This window comes from Mirounga leonina, unplaced genomic scaffold (genome assembly GCF_011800145.1).
Source record: "Mirounga leonina isolate KUSES-001 unplaced genomic scaffold, KU_Mleo_1.0 Mir_53, whole genome shotgun sequence".
In the NCBI taxonomy this organism is placed as follows: Eukaryota; Metazoa; Chordata; class Mammalia; order Carnivora; family Phocidae; genus Mirounga; species Mirounga leonina.
The window spans coordinates 21,982,949-22,007,450 of NW_023270807.1; the positions used below are offsets into that span (position 1 = coordinate 21,982,949).

General features: G+C 37.2%; 1 protein-coding gene across 6 annotated transcripts in view; it reads right to left on the minus strand.

The window, feature by feature from the left end:
• DST (dystonin) overlaps window positions 1-24,502 on the minus strand; it is a 364,537-nt gene that overhangs the window by 24,043 nt on the left and 315,992 nt on the right. For all 6 annotated transcript variants that reach the window (XM_034991245.1, XM_034991240.1, XM_034991239.1 and 3 more), the window contains 14 exons: window positions 23,804-24,030; window positions 22,202-22,324; window positions 21,970-22,071; window positions 19,841-19,942; window positions 17,297-17,470; window positions 16,797-16,952; window positions 14,015-14,212; window positions 13,297-13,425; window positions 10,157-10,324; window positions 9,155-9,310; window positions 8,740-8,946; window positions 5,900-6,019; window positions 3,038-3,207; window positions 1,572-1,731 (listed from right to left, as the gene is read on the minus strand). In XM_034991245.1, coding sequence (XP_034847136.1) covers window positions 1,572-1,731; window positions 3,038-3,207; window positions 5,900-6,019; window positions 8,740-8,946; window positions 9,155-9,310; window positions 10,157-10,324; window positions 13,297-13,425; window positions 14,015-14,212; window positions 16,797-16,952; window positions 17,297-17,470; window positions 19,841-19,942; window positions 21,970-22,071; window positions 22,202-22,324; window positions 23,804-24,030 — 2,192 coding nt within the window. The remainder of the gene's footprint in view (window positions 1-1,571; window positions 1,732-3,037; window positions 3,208-5,899; window positions 6,020-8,739; window positions 8,947-9,154; window positions 9,311-10,156; window positions 10,325-13,296; window positions 13,426-14,014; window positions 14,213-16,796; window positions 16,953-17,296; window positions 17,471-19,840; window positions 19,943-21,969; window positions 22,072-22,201; window positions 22,325-23,803; window positions 24,031-24,502) is intronic.

Consider the following 24,502-nt stretch of genomic DNA (forward strand, 5'->3'; position numbering starts at 1 on the left):
GAAAATACAGTGTTTATATAATCTGTTTGTGATAGGACTAGCCCGATAGTTCTGAGCAGACTTGCCAATGTACTTTGTGAACTTAAACTTCTTCCCAAGCCTTCCAGTTGTATTACTAATGCTGAATGATTAACTTATTCTTGATGACCTTTAATATATAAAAACCTGGCAAGTGCTGAAGGGAGTAAATATTTAGACAGTGAGTTTATACAAATGGCATTTATGTAAAAAGTAACATTACACTATTCATTACTCATTGAATGAATGCCAAGGAATAAGAAAGTTTGTATTAATCATGCACAAAACATTTGTTTCAATATAGGCAAAGCAACAAAACTCAAAATTCTTAATTTTTGTAGGCCCAATCACAATTCTTCATTTATTCTTTGATTTTTTGATAATATTCAAATGCAACAAACTCTCTTTTATAGATATAATCAGATAACAGAACCAGAAAAGGGGAAATAAATATGCAAAAGGACCAACTATTTAAAAAGGAACAGGTTAAGATCAAAATAGCATAGCTAGGGAAGTATAAAGAAAACATTTTAAAATGAAATAAATTTTCTGAGTTCAAAAATAACAGAGGAGAGGGGCGCCTGGGTGGCTCAGTTGGTCAAGCGACTGCCTTCGGCTCAGGTCATGATCCTGGAGTCCCGGGATCGAGTCCCGCATCGGGCTCCCTGCTCGGCAGGGAGTCTGCTTCTCCCTCTGACCCTCCCCCCTCTCGTGTGCTCTCTCTCTCTCACTCTCTCAAATAAATGAATAAATAAAATCTTAAAAAAAAAAATAACAGAGGAGAAATAAAATATGAGTTCAAGTACAGTGCTGTAAGATATTTGTATATAAAGTCTACTCTGGTACAACCATTCCACATTACTACTGTGCCTCAGATTGTTTTCGAGGTTCTTTAAGTTGTAATATAACATTTTACCATAATTTTGGACCTTGCACTCAGTATCAGTTGGAGGTCTTGAATATTCCCTTTGATTGGAACAAAAATTTTAAATCCATCTCAGGAGATTGCAAGGAAACCACCTGACTTAAAGTAATAATCGAATCCCTCAGAGCCTACGCTGATAGCTCATAAATTGCTAGAGTTCAAGGGGCAAGGTTAAAACAGTTTTTCATAACAGAAAAGCAGCCTATCTTGACCCCCATAGATCATGTCACAAATTCATATGCTTATGCAATGACCAAGTTCCAGGTTACTGAGGGAGTGATTTTAAATTACATTACATAATTATTTACATACATAACAAAAGACTGTAAAACATTCTTGGAACATGTTTTAAAGCACCAGAGAATGAAACCACTTTCTAAGTTCTAAAAGGTTTTAAATCTGGAAATTGGAAGAAAAAAAAAGTATCTCAATTGATACTAATTTCCCTGTATCACTTTTGAAGTTGGCTTCCTGATTCTGCTCAAATGTACACATGTATCAATATTAAAGACTGTTATGCAGTATGATATATAATCTCTAGATGTTAAAAGGCTAAGGTAAGGGGTTACACTTTCCTCTAATCTCAGGATAATCAATGAGATCAATCAAATGTCCCAGATAATAATACCTTGTGATTATCGATCAGATTCATCACCAAATCAATGTCTCCGTGGACAGGTTGGTCTTCTGCCAGCTGGGGTTCAACTCTATACAGCCAATCAATGAGGGCCTGCAAGGCGTCTGTGAATTGTCCAGAAAATAACAGGGCTTCCTCCAATTTGTTTTGTCTGGGGGGAAAAAGGTGGAAAAATCAATCTGAGCAACAAAAAAGCCACCCTATATATCCGAACATCTAAAATCCATTTATGAAGGTTGAGCAGTCCTCAAAGAAAAAAGCAATATATTGGTATTCAATGCTGTTTCTTTGCTTTCCTTAGAAAATAACGAAACTTTTCTCAAATTTTCTTTGTTATTCCTTAAATAGATCGCATCTGTTTTCGGAAAATTCCCTCATCATCACTTCTAGAAATCACTGACCCTTCACAGTTTCTTCATTAAAAAAAATATGCTTTAAAAATTTTTTTTGTTTTAAATTATCATACAGTAAACTTGACTTTTTTGAGTGTACAGTTCTATGAATTGTAACACATGTAGAGATTCATGTAACCATCATCATACTCAAGAAACAGAACAGTTCCGTCATCCCCCTAACCTCCAACATGCTGTCTGTGGTCACAGCCTGCCCCATCTCCAACCCCTGGCGTTTGTGTGTCTGTTTGCCATGAAATCATTTATAGGACATTGTAAAAAGCACATAATCTTTTGAAATTGAAGGTTTTAAGGATTTTAAAAAATTAACACCAAAATTTCTATATTCTTTCTATTTATACTATAGACTATATTCTAACTTTCTATTCTAATATAATTTTATTACTAGAATATAATATTCTATTTAACCTTGATACTGACAGAAGTAAGTAGATCAAGGATATATGAATTATTTGAACACATTTCTAAGATATTTGAACTCTTCTACTAGTACTATACTTCCTAAGTACTTAAAGATTTTGAAATTAGTTCTGGGTCTTCACGTTTCAAGTAAAATGAGAAAGAAGACTGGAAAGAGGTGGATGGAGTTGGAAGGGAACACCACGGTCAGATTGGGAGGAACTTGCCCACCACATTAAGGAGCCTGTGTTTTGGTTCACACTCAGTATTAAGTTCCTAAAAGGTATGAGGCAGGGCAATGACAAGATCCCATTCATATTTTAAAAAGACCACCCTCGTAGTTATGGGGAAATTGGATTAAGGACGACAAGAGCAGACATGGGGAGACCAGTGACAAGTCAGGTATGAGAGGACAGGCTTGGAGAATAATATCACTTTTGAGTGAATCGAGTAATTAAAAATAAATAATAATGAACAACGAAGTGTCCTCGGTGCAGGCAGTATGTAATTACGATATTACAGATGACCAGAAGTTCCCAGGCAAAGGAGGTATTTAAGGTTCCTAGAATGTTCCTACAAAGCACCACAATTGTATACTCAAAAGAAGCCTACAAGTTAACCAAACTGCCTTAAAGAACATTTTACCTTTCCACAGATTTTCCACAGATAGTATCCCATTTGTCTCTGAGTTCACTCAGCATGTCATCCAGTTTAAGGTTGTCATCAGCCAAGGAGGTTTTCTCCTTCAGAGAACGTCCAGTTCTGTTGGTGGTGTCATAGACAGAATGCTTGGCTCCAAGTGATTTCTGAAACTCCTATATATTTAACAAGAAAACAGTATGCATTTCTACTTAGGACTAATAAATAGGTAAGAGACATTACAAGAGTCGCCCCTAATAAATGGAGTCTAAGTAGAGGAAGACATCAGGAAATAATCAAGTCCAGGAATTTTATAATTCCAACCAGGGTGGAAAAGAATCTTTATAAACTGAAGAATTTATTTTTCTCAGAAACCAGGTGTCTTTGAGAGTACCTATTACTATGAAGACAATAATTTCAAAGCAAAACAAATCTGGAATCTTTTGTAGCTATAAACCACACACAGTATACTGGTTATAATAAAATGAAATTGCTAATCGACTATTGAAAAACCCAAGAGTTTGGAAAGGGAAAAGTAGTTAACACTCAACGAGTAACTAAAGGTCCTATGTGGACACAGTGACTCATAATCTGTAAATTTACTACAGTTTTGGTTTTTGGTCAGACAGATCTGTTGTCACACATCTTGGATGTTCACAGTGATGTTACATATAATTTTATGTGTGAGCCAGGATGAGGGACAAAGAAGAACCACATCTTGAAATTCCTACATTCTGACCTACTGCTCATTCTAGTCACACCCCTTGGCAAGCCTATCCCCCTCCTCCTCACCTCTATGATGCCTTACAAAAGTCTCTCGGGATCTACAGATTACTTTTCCAGTATCAAATAGCTATGTTGCTAATGTGACATCTATACTTTGCTATTTTTACATTGTTAATCTGCACGTTTGTGCATGTAAATGTGTATATGTGTGGGAGGGCTGGATTATATTCTGTCTACATAACTCGGTTACAAGCTTTTCTAGAGCAGGGACATTGTCTTTGCAGGCCTCTCCTTATCATCTTCTATCTTGTGTGTGCTTTTAAGTATGTAATAGCAAGGATGAGACAGCTGCTACTGAATATACACTCTCAGGGATGGGAAGGAAGGAAGGTCAACTTAATCAGCATCTTACAAGCTTATAATAATATATCACGGAAACACCACCACAGTGATTCCAAACCCTGGTAGCACACGAGAATCACCCTAGATAATAAAATGCTATGCAAATGTATAATTTTCCAAAATAACCTTGGTTATAATTACCTAATGAGCTTTTATTGCCTTTAAAAGCTAGACACTTTAAGTGTCTTAATATGCCTAAGGTATTTATTTTGTTTTATAATAGGAAGCCACTTCATCTGGGAATTTTTAAGCAATAAACACCATTACAATACCACACTATTTCTGTAGTTTTTTTCTCTCATTTTTTTCTTATTATTCAATAACAGAATGTTAGTTTTAGAATCCTGGTATTGACAGATTTTTTTCAAAAGAACAGATACATAAAAAATGTTATAGCTGAATACAGGACAGATTAAAACTTTTTAAAAACAGAAAAATACCCAAAAGATGAACAGAAATGACTTTTAAAGTTGGCTTAATGTACCTTGTACCCTTATCTCAGACAAATGCTGACTTTGGCAACAAGTCACACTAGGAAAAATAGAGAATCCACCAGGGTTCTTCACATATTCTTATTTCTAGGGTTCTCCAACTTACTCACACAGTATACTTTCATAAGACTCCATGACATGACAACTATGTTCAAGTTCAAATAGGCATTCTACTTTGAGAAAGAGCCTCTCTTTTTTCCATCAGAGGGGAAGGAAGGAAGGTGCTGCTCACTGTCATTGTGCTGTCAGTATTGAGTGTGGCAGATCAAGGGCAGAGGGTGCCAGCAGAACAAGCCACTCATAAGTCCTCATCTAGTCAAAGAACAGGTGCTCAATGTTTCCTTCTGCCATCCTAGGATCATGACCTCCCGAGCTTAGTTAGAACCACCCAGGGAAGCAATCAACCTATATGAAGATGATGGCTAGAACTTCCCATGATGATAAATCCTACATCACCCCAATTTTTTCCAGCTTTTTAAAAATTATCATGTTTCAAGCAATAATATATATGTAGATGCTTAAAACTATAAAAGTGTTTTTTCAGGACCCACTCTCTTTCACCCATATCCTCACCCTGAGGGCTGATGATCACTTTATAACCAGAATGACGGACCCAAATTCAAAGAGTTGAGGAGGACTGGGGGGAATGTTCTTTGAATGCCATGTGGTATGAATATAAAAGGGAGAAAATATAAAATAATATGTTTCTACACCTTCTAGTCTACACAAGAAAGCCACTAACTATGTGTCTTTGAGGATAAGGATGGAATTTCATATACAACACATATACAATAAAATACCAGTTTGTGTAGAGGCAACCAATTTTTCCCCACTAAACTGCTTTGAAAGAACATATATGACAAAATTTACATTACTTTTTGCTGTAAAATTATCTTCTACATGGCATTTGATCTATAAAAGAAATTACAAGACAGACATGTGAAAAACTGAAATGCCAACATTTGAGCTCCTATAAATCTTCTATGTTATAGATTATAGAACATTTCAGTTTTCATTTTGTGTATTTTCTTTTAACAATTCACCCTAGAATAGTGGAATAGTCAGCAGAGAGAAAAGATACTATTGCCACTTGACCAATGTGAAGGGTAATCAGTTTTAAATTTAATGGAGGTCCATACTGGACAGCCTTTTTTTTCCTAGTGATGAATAAATACACAACCAAGTAAGAATTTAAAAGTGATCTTGAGATACAGAACGACATATATGCTTTTCTTAACTGTAGACCCACCTTATGCTGTGCAAGTTGTGTTTTTATCTTGTCTGGATCATTGGCGATTTCCAGTTCAGAATCCAAAGATTTTTCTGATTCCTCTAGCCATTCCATAAGTTTACTCCAAGCTTCATGGAACTGTAAAAGAAATGTACATCTCTGTCCAGAAAATTTTCCAGTGTGCTCGCTATATTAGAAATCTAGCATGTTTTTAAAATAGAAATTAATGTTAATGAAAATGTTAAAAATTATTAATTCAAATTTCCCCTAAAAAAGAAGAAAGTAGTAGCTTCATCGGATTACAAATGTCTTATTAACTCTTGGCTTCTGTGGTCGTGTCCCCCTGTGGTCACTTTGTTATAACTCATTCAAACACATAAACTTTAACAAAAACAGAAATGAGCCTAGAAACAGGGAACCAGGGAGAACTTCCCTCCTTTTCCTTTTGCTTAGTAATTAACATAACCTGTCAAGAAAATTTTATTTGTCCTCTGCCCTCGTTGACAGATCCGGGTTTACTTCTGAGGTGTTTCACTCCCATGTTAAGGAAAAGGAACAAAAAGGGAGGGATGAAGGATAAAGTTTATAAATCGGTCTTAGAAAGTAACAAGAACGGGCGCCTGGGTGGCTCCGTCGTTAAGCATCTGCCTTCAGCTCAGGTTGTGATCCCAGGGTCCTGGGATCGAGTCCCACATCGGGCTCCCTGCTCCGCGGGAAGCCTGCTTCTCCCTCTCCCACTCCCCCTGCTTGTGTTCCTGCTCTCGCTGTCTCTCTCTCTGTCAAATAAATAAATAAAATCTTTAAAAAAAAAAAAGGTAACAAGAACAACAACAAAGGCCTTAGCATTCTTACTTAATACGAAGGGAGTTCAGTATCTTTACTGCTGTTATCAAAATCCTCAAATTCATGTCTGTGCCTCATGTACTGGCTTTACATGCAAGAGCACCCACGGTATGTGAATTCTAACAAGACAGAATTCTCTTCGGCACCTGTGACCTTGCAGTATTCTGGTGCTATGTATACTTGATTTCAGCCACGGTCTCTTTTCTGTTTATCACAGAGAACTAATGAATACTATTTTTGGATACCAAATTGTGAGGCTGGTTATAAGTAACTTCTTATAATAAACTTGAGTGGATGGATACATAACAAAAAACTGAAGTAATCAAAATAAAATCTGTTTTATATCAAAGCACATTAATAATGAAGTAACAAAAAGACACTTAGCAATAAACAATAAGAGCATGGGATCACAAGGCTGGCAGGGCCCGATGAGATCACCTCACCGCAAACCTGTTCCCTGACACATCCTTCCCACAACTCCAATCAATTTAAATATGAAAATGCAGAGGCCAGAAGAGGCATACAAACTGCCAAAGTCAGAGAGCTACGATCCACATCCAAACCCAAACTAAGATGTTAGGATAATAAGAAAGAAAGAAAGTCACAGTGTTCGGTAGTCTTGCTACAAATAATGTCGGCTATCACGGATGGAATTTTAATGATACAAATGCACAGATTCTAAGGCTGGTCCTGCTTTAAAAACTATTTTTAAGCCACATAAATAGAAGAAATGCTATGCTTTTGCACCAAAAGAAGCAGGAAAACCTTACAGATTAAATAGAATGAGAAAATTCTATTTTCTCCTTATAAAAGGAGAAAGACTTCTATAAATTAGATGTTCGTAACTCAAGTAATGCCCACACTACAGAGGGCACTGCTACCTTGGTGGGGGGAAGGATGTCAGGCTTATCATTAATACTGTCTTAAAAAACACAGATTCTATTCCACAGGCTCACTGCTAACACTGAACACATCATACATCCCACTCAAAAATAAATAATACAGCATGTAGTCCTACAAGAAATCAATTTGTCATTTCTAAAGCTTTTAGCAAATTTATTCGGAGAGCTTTAAACACTGAAACATGTGACTCCCATGACATCTTTTGTATCACCCAACTGAACCTGGCTCCCCAAAAGAACAGAGTCCGATGCCAATTACAGGAAAATGCGACTAAATGGGGCAAAAAGAGTCATTAGAAAATTCAGCCTCAACATTACACTGAGTTTCTAGCAAAATTAAAAGATACATGCCAACCAGGGCAGGCACGTCTCCTCTTCCCTGGAGCACAGAGACATGGAATCTTACCTCTTCTCTGTGTTTAGTCTAGGAATGGAATATTAATAACAGGTGAAGAGAGGAAGGGGCATTCCTTGTGAGATTCTCGAGATTCTCTAGATTAAAAGAAAAAGGAAAAAAACAGCCCTAAAATGTTCAAACACTTAAATTAAAAGCAGCATGGAACTGCATCAAAATACGAGAGAAGAAATAAGAGCCTGTCAACAAGGGTACAGATTCAGAGAAGTGAGGAGCACACGGCAGCTCAGACACAGAATCAGCCCTTTCAGGAAGCTGCCTGGAGGGTCAAGTGTCCACCTCTCGGCCCTGAGAGTCTGTGGACAAAGTCTGGCTGAGGAGCTAAACACAAGGTAGCGATATAATACACTTACTCCGGGTATGAGAGTAGAGATTGCAAGGACAAAGGGAAAAACAAACAAACCTAATAACAAAAAATCCGAGCCTCTTTTTGGACCTTGTTGATAACGGTTAGTCTATGAAGCCAAGCTATAATCAGTCTTTTCAAGATTAGTCCCCAGGACCGGAAGGTGCTACCAGGGCAAAGAGTGATGTCACCACTAAAAGTCAGGCCACAGCCAGGAAATAAACCCCTTGGCCTTGTGCCACGATTGTTACAACGAATACAGCCTGCCTAAAAGTACTTTAACAGCATGATGTATATTTCAACACGTAGAACTGATTGATCTCCAAGTTCAGAGGGTTTTATGAAGGTTTACCTGCTTGGCTCTCTTCCTTGCTTCATCCAAAGATCTTCCTCTTTCTACTAACCGTTGAACCACTTTTTCCCACCGACTCTGGACACTTATCAATAGATTCTTAATTAGGACAACATCTTGTTTCTGACTGAAATATTTCAGGTGGGTTCCGGTTTTGTCCAGCTCTATTATCTGCTCACGGTGAGAATTTACTTCATTGGCAAAGACCTTTCCCAAAGGGAAAAAAAAAAAGGTAGAATTAGAAACAAATGAAAAACTGTTCTATCTTAAAAATGCTTTTGGTGTCATAAGCTGAACCATTTTAAAGGACAAAATAAAGTTTTCAGACTACCAAATTCATGCTTCTGACATTAAAACAGTCTGTTGTCTAAAAAGGTCTGAAATGAGAATGCTATCCATCTGAGTTACAACATACCTTGTGTTCATCGATTTGAAACAAGACTGTGTCTAAGATAAGACTTGGCCGAGAAGCTACATTTAGGGTCTGTTCAGCCTGGGTTAGCCAGTTGATGAAGTCTTGGAGAGAATTGTGGAACTCCATTGCCAAGTTGAGGGCCTCTTCCAGTTTAGTCTGCGAAGACAGATTATTTAGTATTTGATGATATTTAATTCCCCTCCTCTCCCCCCGCCCCAGTTTAACCACTCTCTGGCAGATTTCTTTCCCATCCACACTTTATTTATACCTAATCTGTATTTCTGTATTACCTAAACAGTTTATGAATGTAGTGGGCTTTCACTAAAATACTGGCAAACCAAATTCCTTTAAGTATAGTGAGAAGATCTCACTGCAGCTAAAAAATCTAATATAAACTAAAATTGTGATTCAGCGGCAATTAACTACAGAACACAATTACTAAACAGAATCTGTAGAAAGAAAACTTGACATTCACATGATTAATGCTGGGGGGTCAAAATACTATGAAACATATATACATTGTGCTCTGTCACTGAGGGCACACAACCTAGTAGTATTCCTAGCCTATCATTTTTCTTGTAGCATTAAACAGTGATAATTTTAATCCCTTTTCATGGACTTCTGTTATGGAAGTGCTGATTATATATATATATACAATCATCTCACTCTCTTGACCTCCCTCTTTCCCTCCCCACTACATACATAAATAAGTGTGATTAGAATTATTTAACAATCCAGAATTAGAGTGGTTCACAAATTTAAAAATATACCTAGTAACACCTGACCTGTGATCTGTTTGAACAGACTGCTTTAACTCTGTTCTCCTGTGTTAAAAGAGAATACTGTTTTCAACTGACCCCACGAAACCTCCATATATATACGAAGAAAATTTAAACACTCATCGTTAAAAGTTCCACTGATAATTCTACTCAGAGATAAAGTAAATTCCATGAAATAAAACAACTAAAACATTCATTCTATGACATTAATTAAAGCACATACTTTCCTTTCATTGAGTTTGGTTTCCACCGATTCCCATTTTTCTTTCAAGTTACTTAAGTCTTGGTCAATTGTCTCTGCAGATTTGGGGCATCTTGCAAGCATCTGCTGGCCTTTCTGCATCAGACTTTTATATGTTTCTTCTTTAACATCAAAGGCAGCACAGATTTCCTAAATTGATATATCCCAAGTTATATCATTTTTAAGAGAATACAATCTAAGAGTTCCTTTTCCAGGTCATCAATCTCAAGCCCCTTATCATATATTCACTTCTATCCAACACAGAGAATAACCCTGACACATTCAAATTTTTCACTATATTAAAACAACACCTAAACCTATGGACATACCCTGTCTGCTAGAAATCTCAGAAATGGTGCTATCATTACCAGTCCATTCCAGCATGCTAAAGTTTGTGAAGTAATGTTTTAAATGTTTTCAAGAAGGGTTTCACTGCACTGTAACCAATCAGGTCTGTGACCGTGAGCAAGTAATTTAACCTCTCTGGGCCTCAGTCTCCTCCTCTGTAAAATGGATTTTCTAAGTCTCTCCTCAGACTATGATATAATGGCTGTAATAATTTTTGGTATAATTTAAATCTGTGTTCAGAAGACAAACAATGAATAGAAAATAAAGACCCAATACAGTAAGAGATTTGAAGCTGATTATTTAGACTTCGGAATCACAAAAGACAAACTTGGGGTACTATGAATGTTGCTCTCATTTATAGAATTTTTAAAGCTTTCAACTGGAATGTAGTGTGTTCCTTCTACAGAGAATATTAAAAAACTATGAAGGCAAATTCAGAATTTAATATCAATAAAACAAGAGTTACATTCATATAAAAATTAAGACCAGCTCTATTTCATTGGTTCAATTATAATATGGGTCAAATTATAGCTCCTATTGAAAAGTACATTCTATGTCTAACATTTTCAACCTTTTCAACTAACATATCTCAATAATTTTTAAATCTGAGATATAATTCATAAAATTCACCATTTTAAAGTATACAATTCAGTGTTTCTAGTGTATTCACAAAAATGTGCAACCATTACTACCAATTCCAGAACATTTTTATACTCTCAAAAATTTGTGATTTCTTAAGCCCTAAAAAAAAAAAAAAACTTTCTAAACATACTTATGGTATCACCTATGATATCACTTTAATCCTAAAGCAAAACTTTTAAATACAGCTAAATCTCAGGAAACTGTAATATTCCAGGTTTTCTAGTTTCCTTCATTTCTAACACAACCGAATCAAAAGAGCATTACTAAAATGATATTAACAAGTAGCAATAACTGTTTAGAATTCCTTAAATCATGAAATTTACAACTATATTGGGTTAAGCAAACTCATTTTTAGTACCTCACCCAAACCAGATAAGTGGATATATAGAGCAATATTTTTCTTTTTATTTATTTATTTATTTATTTATTTTTAAGATTTTATTTATTTGCGAGAGAGAGAATGAGAGACAGAGAGCATGAGAGGGAGGAGGGTCAGAGGGAGAAGCAGACTCCCTGCTGAGCAGGGAGCCCGATGCGGGACTCGATCCCGGGACTCCAGGATCATGACCTGAGCTGAAGGCAGTCGCTTAACCAACTGAGCCACCCAGGCGCCCTAGAGCAATATTTTCCTAAAAGTAAAGTATTTCTAAGATAAGCTCTTTGCTTTCCACCTTTTTACTACATTTTTATAAATCAACATTTAAAAACTATTTGTTATTAGAGAATAATCCCAAGCATGTTTGTTTAAGAAGTCGTTAAACTTCTACTTAACGGACACCATCCGTGATAACTATGCAGGTAGTTCCAGGAAAGTAAGAAGTATCTGAAAGTCAGTTAGGTTTTATGCAAAAGGAAGACAAACACTGCCAAGTTATTATTTAGTCAATTATTTTTTCAGTGAAACAAATGGGTCCCCTGTGGCACCAAAAAAATTACAGTAACAACAACAACAACAAAACACGTACACAGTGATTTTCTAAAACAATGAATATACATTAAAGTTTTCTAGGAAATTCTATACTGGATTGATTAGAGTTTATTGTAACTGCTCAGAGCAACTGTAAACTGAATAAGATGCTACCTCTGTTGTATTTCTTCACAACACCTACAAGGTGGTTACTTCCTCTCCAAAGCACCAAATTCAAAATTATTTACAACTAAGTGCTCTTTCAACAAGCTCCTACAACAACACTGGACATCTAACAAAGAGGACAGGCTTTAATGTGTAATGGATCATTTCTTTCTTCACCAGTCCTTCAGTACTTGTACTTTCATTTCCCAAGATACTAATTATCAGCATTTGAATATTAAAAAATTTTTTCTGATGCAAAGTCACAAGTATAAAAAAGGACTAGTTTTCAAAATCTGAAACAGACTGCTTTCTCTTAGAACTTCTGAAGCTGAGTTATAATGTAAAGGAATAGGAAATGTCAATAAATTGAAGCCTAAATTTAATTTGTCAGTCCACATTTCTGTGAAAGAAAGCCAGAGTCTCAAGTTCCATTATTTTTTCCTCCTTATCTTTAAGAGTTGACAGTGCCACAGAATCTGGGTGGGAACAGCCCAGAGGCACAAGGCCCCCAACTGGACAACTAACAGAAGCCTCCTCTCGTCCATAGCGGGTATGGGTGTGAAGCTGAAGATACGGCCCCATCACCAGTAAAACAAACAAACAAACAAGTAACTCTTGAACAGAGCAAGAACATATTTTCCAGCCTTCCAGGAAACTAGGTGGGAGTATCATCCTTACACCAATAACTTTAAAGTCAATTCTGATTACTTTAGGGACTTTTCTTTTCACTCAAGCAACAACAGTTTATAATTTACACTATGTTGTGTTACTATCCATACAAGCTCATCATTTTATGGGGAAAAGTTTGCTTCTAAAAAATGTCTAAGCTTCTAAAACCTTTTTTCATATACTGACGCACTAATCTTTGAAATAAAGAATAGGTTCTGACTTGAACATTTTAATCAATAAATGGTTTTTCTAAGCACTTACACATTAAGATTTCTGCTATAAAACTGTATATCCTTTAAACCTTCCCCCACAATTTATTTATCACCAGGGCCCACGCAAAATGGTCAGTGTCTTAATCGGAGGCTAGAGCTGTAGGAAATAATATACTTACCATGTGGGCATTAAGCTGCTCCCTGGCTGTCTCTGGTAAACCTCCCAGAGGTTTGGATGCTAACAGATGACGCTCTGTGTCACTTAGCCACTGCTGCAAATCCTCAATCTCACCATGGAACCCTTTGGCCTGGAGTGATAGAGAGTTTTAAGTTCGGGCCATAAACACATTGTCACTTTCCAGCAGAAAACAAGGTTTAAACAATCCCAGCCTGCTAAGCCTCTCCGTGCATGCTTAAGAGCAGGCAGGTGCAGATGGATTTGCTGCCTTTCCTCATCCTGAGAGCTCTGGCAGGTAAGACTATTACACTAAGAACCAGAGGGCTGCCTTCTCATCTGTTCTGTTCTTTATCCCACTTATTTTTACTCCTCTCCTGAGGAATAAAAATCAAACAACAGTCTGCAAACCAATCAAAGAATTCCAGGCTATTTTTTTTTTTAAAGACTTATTTATTTATTTTAGAGAGAGACAGAGAGAGAGAGAAAGAGAGAGCATGGGGGCCAAGGGAGGGGCAAAGGGAGAGAGAGAGAATCTCAAGCAGATTTCCCCCGAATGCAGAGCCTGATACAGGGCTCCATCCCACGACCCTGAGATCATGACCTGAGCCAAAATCAAGAGTCGGATGCTTAACCGACTGAGCCACCCAGGCGCCCCAGAATTCCATGCTATTTCGGTCCTGCAGGCCAACGGAAGTTTGCGAATTTATCCTCTTACTCACCTGGCGCAAGGCACCATCCAGCTGCTGCTTCCTTTGTTCTGTTTTTTCCAAAACATTTTGCCAGCGTTGATTTAAAACCTCTAGCTTGTTCTGAAGGTTGCTTGCTTCTTCTCCTGCACTTGATTCAATTAGATCATTTCCGGCTTTATTAACGGCTTCCACTGTGGACTGATGAGCTAATACATCATTTTGAAGCACCTGAAAAGATTAAGATAACACTATATTTACTAGCTCCTAACATGTTAGCATCACTTTTAAGCAACTTTTATTTTCTGAGTATAAAACATTCTGAAGCAAAAACATCATAGGCATAGAATTTTAACACAAGAAAGTGTTAAAATGGTGAACTTCTTTTCCCTTAACTTTGCAGCTTTCCTGGATATACCTTTAGTCTACCAACAGTCCCTGAAATGATTATGTAAGAACATTTTGTTAGTTCTTTTGCATTGAATAACCTTGCAATTGAGGACATTAAATATCTGGAGATTATAATTAAAATGTTCTATACGTTTTCATTTGATTCAAACTCATTTTAATTTAACTTAATTTTCATGTCTTAAGTAAACAATTTTCAAAAAGGAGCGATCTTTAAAAAAGCATGTACTTTGATAGGTTAACAGTACTAATCACTTTCAGAGGTAAGAGTTAAATATTCTTGTGGCCAAAATATAAAGGTAAATCTATAAAATTCATTCTTCTAAATGGCCCAAGTCCTGCTACATAAGGCAGAGCCTAGGGGCCAGAGAAGAAAGGAGAGGGATGGAAAGATTCCCTCCCTTCCAGCAACTGGGCTGGTGAGTTTAAGCCCTTTCACTTCTGACCTTTAAGAAATGGAAGGAGAAGGGAGAAGTAGACCTTTCTAACTGCTGACAGATAAATAAACAGAACTAAAAGATCCCTACTCATGCCCTACCAAAATAAGTGCATCAGGGCGTGTCATGTCCCCGCCGCTACTGTATTCTATAAAATTCCTGTCACCAATATATGCTGCTTTTAAAGACAAATGCTAAGTTTATGAAAATGTAAATGCTGTATCAACTCACACTATGGGAATAAACATCTTTTCATGCAGAGACAGTCTGACTAGTCATTACTGCTCTTAAAAAAGTATAAGACAGACATTAAGTAATAAAAAAATATTAATGACACAAAATTAGTCCTAATTGCCTATCAGATATGGTTGGGCAATGACTATATATATATAGACTATATATGACCATATAGACTATACAGAGAGAAAACTTTTTTTAAAGATTTATTTATTTTAGAGAGAGAATGTGAGCAGGGAAAGGGCACAGGCAGAGGGAGAAGCAGGCTCCCTGCTGAGCACAGAGCCCTGACACAGGGCTCTATCCCAGGACCCCGGGATCATGACCTGAGCCGAAACCAAGAGTTGACGCTTAAAGGACTGAGCCACCCAGGTGGCCCAAGCAGGAGAGAAATTTAAATTAGAGTACAATTACTATAGGGAAAAGTATAAAAGAAGGAAAACTAAACCAAGAATGCTAAAAAACTATTTATAATGATAGTAAAGTGCCAAAAGCCATTCATTCTAATATGATAATAAATATGTAAAACTATTAAACATTTACTATTTGATAATCAAGGAAAACTTATATAAGGTCAGAATTTAGGGCCTAACCTTAGATAAGATGCCTCTATTAATGTGAATCTTGAAGTTCTATGGTAGACTGTTGACTGTCAGGATAAATTCTACTGAGCATAACCTTTTATTCTTTAAGCCTACTGACTTAAGAGATAGAGAATTTTCTTTTCATTTTTTTTCTCTGAAAAAAATGTATTTATCTCACTTTTCCTGGCCAAGTCAATGGCTTTGGTCATTTGCACAAAGATTCTAACAACTGGGTTTCAGGATTTATTTTTCTGGGCAAATGAACTTTATCGTAATAAGCTAGAGCTCAGCTCTCAACCCCTGTGAGGTCTGCTCCGGTGACCTAGGCTGGAGATCATCTAAAGCCCAGAAGATGCCTCCTGCTATTAGTCTGGGGCCCACTGTGGTCAGCTCCATGCCTTCCTGCTCCCTAAACCCTTCAGGCTGTGCAGAGATAGGAATTTTCTATTAAGAACTGTCAACCAAATGCCACAAAGATGACAACAATATAAAGTTGCTTTGCGTGTACCTCAAGATTAAAATTTTTAATTTAAAGCTTTAAATCAAGTGCAAGACATATAAAAACCCTTGTAAACATAATAAATATTGTTAAAGACTGATTCAGAAAGAAAAGGACTAAAGACACAGGAAGCCAGTGGGAAGTAAGAGAGACGCAGAGAGTGCAGAGCAAACTCCCACACAGTGAGAGACATACCGGCAAACAGAAAAGATGTGCGACGTGCCACACGAGCAGCAGGTGGGACACTCGGATAAGAGCGACCAGAGGAAAAACACACACACTGCCTGCAGTGGGACATTTCGAGCCTTACAGACTTTCCCCAACAACTTTTAAAACTAGGCTGTGTCAATCCAGTGACAGGGATAATCAGGGATTTAAACCAATGTTTGCCATGCAGCCTTAAAACTTTGCCAGAAGTTTCCCACCCTTGCTATTCTTGACAACTGCCTTGGACAATGGGGAAAAAATTTTGATTATAATCTTTTAAAAAGTGTGTTTTAAATAGTTTGACCATGAGTTACAAATGTCAAATGTGGAACCGTGCTGTAATCATAAACTTGAAAAATGCATCAAGAGGAAGCCTACCAGAAAACAATCTGATGGCACTCTAAATGCATAGAGAAACACGATACACAAGAACAGCTACATACGTGATGCTTGGCAAGTTCAATTTCAATGGCCTTAGGGTCTCCTCCCACAGGTTTCTGCTCACTGAGCAGGCCCTCGGTGTGCGTCAGCCACGTCAGCAGCTCATCCAGGGCGTGCTGGAACTGGCCCAGGGCTAACAGGGCCCCCTCCAGCTTATGCTACAAAAAAAGTAGAGAGCAAGAAAATCCATATGAATTTGATATAATGAATGACATACACTGATAAAACTAACAAAGGCAAAAAAATCAATTGTTGCATGCTATATAACTCTGTAAGTATATCCGATGAAGACCAATCATCATATCCTACATTTTAAGCTTGAGATTCCTTGTGGTTAAAAATGGCATGTTCCAAGAAGCAGGAAGAATTCTAAGAAAATAAGAATTTAGGGGCTTCAAAAGTTTATGTACCTAATCACCTAATTTTCTCTTTCAATAATGATTTTACCTTAATATATGAACTTGAACTTCTCTAACTTCTTAATGAAAGTGTCAGTGTTTACCTGTCTGTTGATAATTCTTTCATCCAGACTATCCCATATCAATTTCAGCTCCATTAACGGGTCTTGAACAGTGTGCTTGTCACTCTCTTCAGTTACTTTCTTCAGCAAAAGCTCTGCTTGATGGTTCAGTCTCTCCATTTCTATCTGCTGTTGGTAGGCCTCTGACTTAAATTGCTATTTTTTTTAAAAAAAGAGATATATAGGAAAAATTTGTTCTAAATCAGAACTTTAAACAAAAATTCTATGGATTCAATATTTATTCTGATTCGTACTTTTTATAGTCAGGAAGGTGAAGAGGAATAAAAATCTAACACAAAAGAGTTGTAAGTAAAAAAAGATGAGGGAAATCTTTTTTCTTTATTCGATGTTTTGTGATGGAAAGATATTTTTTTTTTTAAGATTTTATTATTTGACAGAGAGAGAGACAGCTAGAGAGGGAACACAAGCAGGGGGAGTGAGAGAGGGAGAAGCAGGCTCCCTGCCAACCGGGGAGCCCGATGCGGGGCTCGATCCCAGGACCCCGGGATCACAACCTGAGCCGAAGGCAGGCACTTAACGAATGAGCCACCCAGGCGCCCCAGGAAAGATATTTCTATTTGTAATTTTGATAGTTCACACTTTTGTTCTCTACAGTAAAAAAGGGTAAGAAATTTCAAGTCTAGCCTTATTCCAATATCTATATATATTCAATATGTGAGCTTTGAAATTATAGAAAATAAAATAAAAAATACACTGACATATATGAAACTCCCCAAATATGTCTCTAAGAAATGCAGATTAACGGGGCGCCTGGGTGGCTCAGTCGTTAAGCGTCTGCCTTTGGCTCAGGTCGTGGTCCCAGGGTCCTGGGATCGAGCCCCGCATCGGGCTCCCTGCTCCGCGGGAAGCCTGCTTCTCCCTCTCCCTCTCCCCCTGCTTGTGTTCCCTCTCTCTCTGTGTCTCTCTCTGTCGTAAAAAAAAAAAAAAAAAAAAATCTTAAATAAAAAAAAAAAAGAAATGCAGATTAACATTGCCTGCTCAAACACATACACACATCTTGTATCCACTGAACGTTTTATGTTTTCCATAGCTGTGCTGCGGTAATAGTTAGTTATTCCTATGCCTCACCCACTGCTTACTCAGAACAACATTACTTTTTTCTCCCAGCGCTCACTAAACATGTATTTAATAATCTCAGCTTTGCCAACCAACACAGGTTAGCAAATGGTTGCTTGTAGTAGGAAACTGTCCTTTCATAAAATATTTATTTTTAATCTATAATAGTAAATTATTAAATAATAAGTCATTAATGACTAAACAGTCCCTTAATTTTTTTCAAACATAAAAATAATAATTAAAAAATACTAGCTAAGGTATCGTGAATACTTGCTTTGTTTTCACTAAACCTATAAAGAAACTAATTTTATTCTCAATTTAAGCTAAGGACATAAAAGTGAGACCAGTTAGGTAACTGTTGCAAGGGTGTTTGGCTAAGTAAGTGGATGCACTGGGAGGTAATGTCAGACATTCTAATTTCAGAGAAAGCACTCTTAAGGAGCCTGCTGTATGGAAACTACTGAGATATATGTAAATATCCAAAACTGCACACCCGTGAATGTACATATTAAAGTGTATCATGTGTTTACTACATGACCACATAAAGTTAAAGAAAAAAAATCGCAGTCTAATGATGGTAACCATAATAATTTCTAAATGAAATACTCTAAATTGTACTTAGAGATGAAAAGGCTACCATTTTAAAGCCAGGTAATAATTGTATACAAAAATCTAGGAGAGTTCATCGAAAATGGTGTGATGTCTCTGTGCATGGAAACTTGAAATTAGGAAGGAAACAGCTGATCCCACTTGGATAAATCATCAGCAGCACAGAGGAATTCAAAGAGGAAACAGTCCAGCCATTTTCACAGCTGGAGATCAAGAACCACAAAAGCAAAAATTACAGAGGAAAGCAGATGAAAAACAAGAAACATTTTTACAAAACAAACATTTTGGGAAACACTATTATACCACGGATGTTTCTTTAGCCTGTTAGACTAAATGGATTACTCTGACCCACTGAAGAAAACAAAAATGTTGCTATATGTGTACTGAGGGCAAGGAAACACTACTGAATAATGAAGTTACGAAAATCCCTATAGTATAAGGTACATATGTATAAAACGCCCCCTCACACCCCACCAGTCCCTCCCCCTCCTCATTGCATTCCCAACAGGAGGATATCTGAAAGGCTATAAATCAAATCTAAAGAGTAGTTGCCTCTGGGTACATAACATTTTGAGTGGCTTTTAAAAAGCCACCTTTTTGCTTATTTGTATTTTCTGACTTTTCTATAATGAACAGGGACTGACTTAATAATAAGAAGACTGGTACTTTATATCATTTAATGAGCACTTATATGCTGCTCATTATGTACAAGCACCATATTAAACCAGTTTTACAATCAAAATGTTAATACTTCAATTATGTAAAATAAATTTGCGTAAAGAATCCCCTGAATAAAGAACGTAAAATGCAGTCTTTGAAATTAATGAAGCCCACGCATACCTTTAGCTCTTCAATCTGCTGCTTGACAGTTTCAAGATCTGTTCCAATTGGTGACATTGAAGCTAATTTACCACCTGCAATATCTACCCAGTCAAATATGGCCTGAAAAACACATTAGTCCACGAGCTATTAGTACATCTGAAACTGCTATAACATCCCAAGGGTTACAGAAAAGTACAATCATAAATCTATACAGGTATTAAGGAATGAACCTATTTTACAAATTAAGATGGTTCACCTAAATAAAAGCAACAATATGCTGAAAAAATTGTCCCAAATATGCAATAGATGTAACCTCCAATTCTGTGTCTGTGTTTGCAAAGGAAATTTTTTTCTGAGTAGAATCTTAGAATACTAAGAACTTTCAAAAAATGTGCACTTGAAAAAAAGTTTTAAAATTCCGACAAATGAAACAGAATTCTCCATGCTTTCTTGTGTCTAAGAGGCAGATTATGTAAATTCATTGAAAGAAAAAGATTCAAATCCATCTGCTTATTCAAATAAGCAAGAAGTTTATTGTTTAGCACTTGAGCAAAATATTTGGCCCAACTAAAGCCTTACATATTATTTAGATTAGCATTAAAATCCTGCACCTACAAAGATTAATATTATGACCATTATTCTGAATTACAACACAGACTACAGAATCTCTTTTTCCTGTTCTTGTTAGGTAATACAAACATTTTAAGAAAGGCACGACTCACATTTCTTTCAGATACTGAATACACAAAATTATAATGGACTTTAATGAAGTTGCCAGACCATATAGGAGGAGGAAGAATCTTGGAAACTACCTGGTATTTTTAGTTATCATTAATAAACCCAAGAATTTAAGCAGGAACCCAGGAAATAAAATTCATTTTACTTTACAATCAAACCCTGAAACGTCTAGAGCTTCTGGACCTTTAACATCTAGTTCTAGCTAGCCCCAGCTATTTACCAAATCAAGTGGCCCTTCATTCCCACAGGTGAGGCTACTAACCTCTAGCGGACCATGTTTTTCTCGCAGGCGTAAGGAGAGAGTGTGGGTCCTGGCGCCCAGCCAGTGACCTTGATGGCTAATGGCCCCTGAGGTCAAAAGGCTGCAAATGGTGGCAGTGCCACCTCTAGCCATGGAGAGGGCACAACTCAGTCATTTACCAACAGTACGAGAAAATTATGACCTGGTCTCACAAACTGAGGGCTGGAGCCTGATTAGTTACTGGCCATTGAAACCTAACCAATAAATTATCTCTCTGGTTAAAAAGTGGGGGAAGGAGGAAAGTTATATAAGATCTTATTTGTAGTGAATTTTTTCATATATTTCCAAAGTTCAAAACACTTTCAGCTGGCATAAAGCCTGGCTTGTGATATTTATTTTTACAAATATAGAAAAGGAATGGAATAAAAAGGAAAAGATGTTCTCATCCGATCTTTAAAAATAATATTCACTTGCTGTTATGGAAATACTCAGGAGGGCTTTTTCCATATGGTAGGAGGAATGACAGCGTCAACGCTGGCCAGGCTGTTAGGAAATGGAATAAGGCTGAAGAAGGTAGGGAGAGAAATGTCCCTGAGTTGGCCTCATCTGACAAGACGATTTTTTATTTAAAAAAAAGAAACTTATAAAATGGTTAATAAACGGAATGAGAACCCTTAAGGGCTGTGAAAAACAACAATGAAAAGGAATTATGTATATGGAAAGTAAGAAAAACATTTTACATTTTACACAACAGATTATGACCTAATAAAACAGAAATCTATTTTAGTTCACAGGGAACACTGGCTTCAAATCAAATTTCTTTACTTCTGACTTTAAACTTCGTGATATTTTTAGATAGTGTTTGCTCCTTTCATCTTACTCCACTCAACTTTAGAACAGAACTCCAATTCAGTTCCATCTCGCTGTCTGGTTAAACATTAAAATTTTTCTTTTCAAAGTAAATTTCACCATGTGTATACAAATGTACTTAGATGTCTCTATAGATCTACACGGATCTCAAGAAATACCTTCTAGAAGGCAAAACGCGAACCAAAGTAGGCGAGGCAGTTGCTCGCATGCTCACAGCCCTTGGGGCGGTGCCCATGTGAGCATCTGCAGCCCTCGGTCACATGCTTCCTCCCCCAGCAGCCCCGCCGTGACCCCCTACCTGCAGTCCGTCCTGGTACTGGACGGCAGCCTGCATCGCCTCCTCCAGTTTGTCCACCCGGTCTTTCCAAGCCTTATTTAGAGAATCCCAGGCTGAATTTAACTACAACATAAATATTAGAACTCTTTTAGTGTCATGTCTTAAGTTTTCAACTACTAGCAAATATGCTTTAGTTAAACAAGATCTCTTTAAAAATGCATTCTAGTGAGAGAAGGAAATAGGCTAGCTGTACCTCGTCTATGCTCTTCTTGACAATGGGTTTATCGGGTTCCCCACACGCAGCAATGAGTTCAGAACCCAGGTTAATAACTATATCCAGCTCTTCCTGTAGTCCATCTATTTCTTCCTTGATGGCCTACAATAAGAAATAAGCCTTAGAGTTCTAAGCAAAAACACACTGGAACTGAAAAGACGCACACGAAGACATTAATTAGAGTTATTTCTAGGAGGTGGGATTAAGATCAATTTTCTTCTTCTTTCTCTTTTCCAAGCTTCTGCAATAAGTTTTTTCAGTAAGAAGAAATATTTTAAAGAAAAAAACAGCACCCTTTGTAACAGACATCAAATGTTTATTATGAAAACAATATTTAAAGAATTCTATATAATACCAGAACAAGCTCCTTTAAATATTAATAACACTGAAAAGTGTAGAAATATATTTTTTGTTCCAAACAGAACAGTTTGGCAATATTCATTTAGAATACAGGTTAAGTGGTCTAAAAAAAAAAAATCTAAAAAAACCCTACCCGCTCCCCACACAACAAAACCAGATACAGAGAACAGATTGGTGGTTGCTGGAGTCAGGGGATGGGGTAAGGAGAAATGGGCGAAGGGGGTGAAAAGGTGAAAAGGTACAAAGTTCCAGTTATTAAAAAAGAAGTCATGAGAATATAATGTACAGCATGGTGACTGTAGTTAATACTACGATATTGTGTATTTGAAAGTTGCAAAGAATAGATCATAAAGAATAAGATAACAAAATAGATGTAAGTAAAATATGAGTTTGAAAACTTCATACAAATTAGCATACTTGTTAGTAGATTTAGGATAATCTAGCTCTGGATTAAATTTTATGTCATTTCCCTAGGACTTGTAGACGACAAAAAAGAAAAAAAAAAAGGAGAAAAATGCAGTGTTCTACTTTTGCTTTTAAATTCTTGGTTAAATACATTCATTCGCTCGAGAAACCCTTAATAAGCTTAAACCAAGCGCTAAACTAGGCATTGGGGGTACAAATAAAATAGGTAGGGCCGTTCCGCTCAAGGAAACTAACGTGCAAAGATACAGAGACCAGAAAGAGCACAGCGCAGTGGGCTGGGGGAGCCGCTTTCTAACAAAGCAGCAGGAGGACAAAACGGCTTTGGAGACGCAGGCTGGCCTATGCTAGGATGTGAGAGCCCAGTCCACCGTTGGAGGGAGTTTGGACTCGATACCGTAAGCAGTGGGTGCCTCCGAGGGGTGTGAGGTAGCGATACAGTGAGATCAGATTTGAAGAGAAGACTGACGGCAGGCAAGGTTGGAGGCCTGGGAAGGAAAGAGACTCCGCAGGTAGGGCTACCACTCTGGATGACTTCAGAAGCCAGAAACGGAGCTAACAAGGCCCTGAAATAAGGCACAAGCAGTGGGGACGAAGAGAAACTTTTAAAATACGTACTAAATGAAATTTGGGGGTATAACCTATCTCCTACTACATCACCAGGCATTCCACTTTCAGAATGAAATATAAATTTTAACAGAGCAATTCTGAATACTTACCAAAGGAACCCAGGTTTCATTACACCACAACTCTTTTTTTTTTTTTTTTTTTAACTTGAAGGGAGATTTTTCTGCTTACCTCTGCTGCTTCTTGCTGCTGTTTAACTACTGAGGGATCAATTCCAGGATCCTCTAGATCCCGGATGAAATCTTGTGTATCTTTAGTGGTTACTACCAATGACATGTGATCACACCAGAACTTTTCTGCTAATTCCATTACATCCAGTAGTTTGGCTTCCCTTTCTTCCACCAGTGTGTGTATATTCTCCCAAATGAAAACCATTTGGTCAAGCTTATCCTGAACAGCTATGACACAAAAGAGTATCAAAAAGGCAATATGTTAGCGCCATTTAAGCAACAAAGCCAAATGTTTCAGTTCACATAGCAACAGTGATTCAATCTGCTAAGTATCTAAAACTGGATCTAATTTTGGTTGACCCCAGTCTACTGGGTATCACAAGGCCCAACACAGCATATTCCAAAGGCAAGACCTCAGGGCATCCTACTCTTCCTGAACCAAGGCTCTTTTTGACAAAAGTAGACACTCAAAGGCAAGTAAGCTCAGAGTAGACCTAAGTTTCAAGTTTACCAAGGCTGACCTTAATTCCAAAGAAAATGACATAACCACATAAGCTCTCCAAATCAAGAATAACAATGTCTGTTCAGTTCTAGGAATTTAACAATGTAGGATACGTATTTTGGGCTTGTTTCTTATCATAAACTTCCACTAATCTATGTGTGTGCTTTTCCTTTGGACCGCCCAGCTCCTATCTTTAAG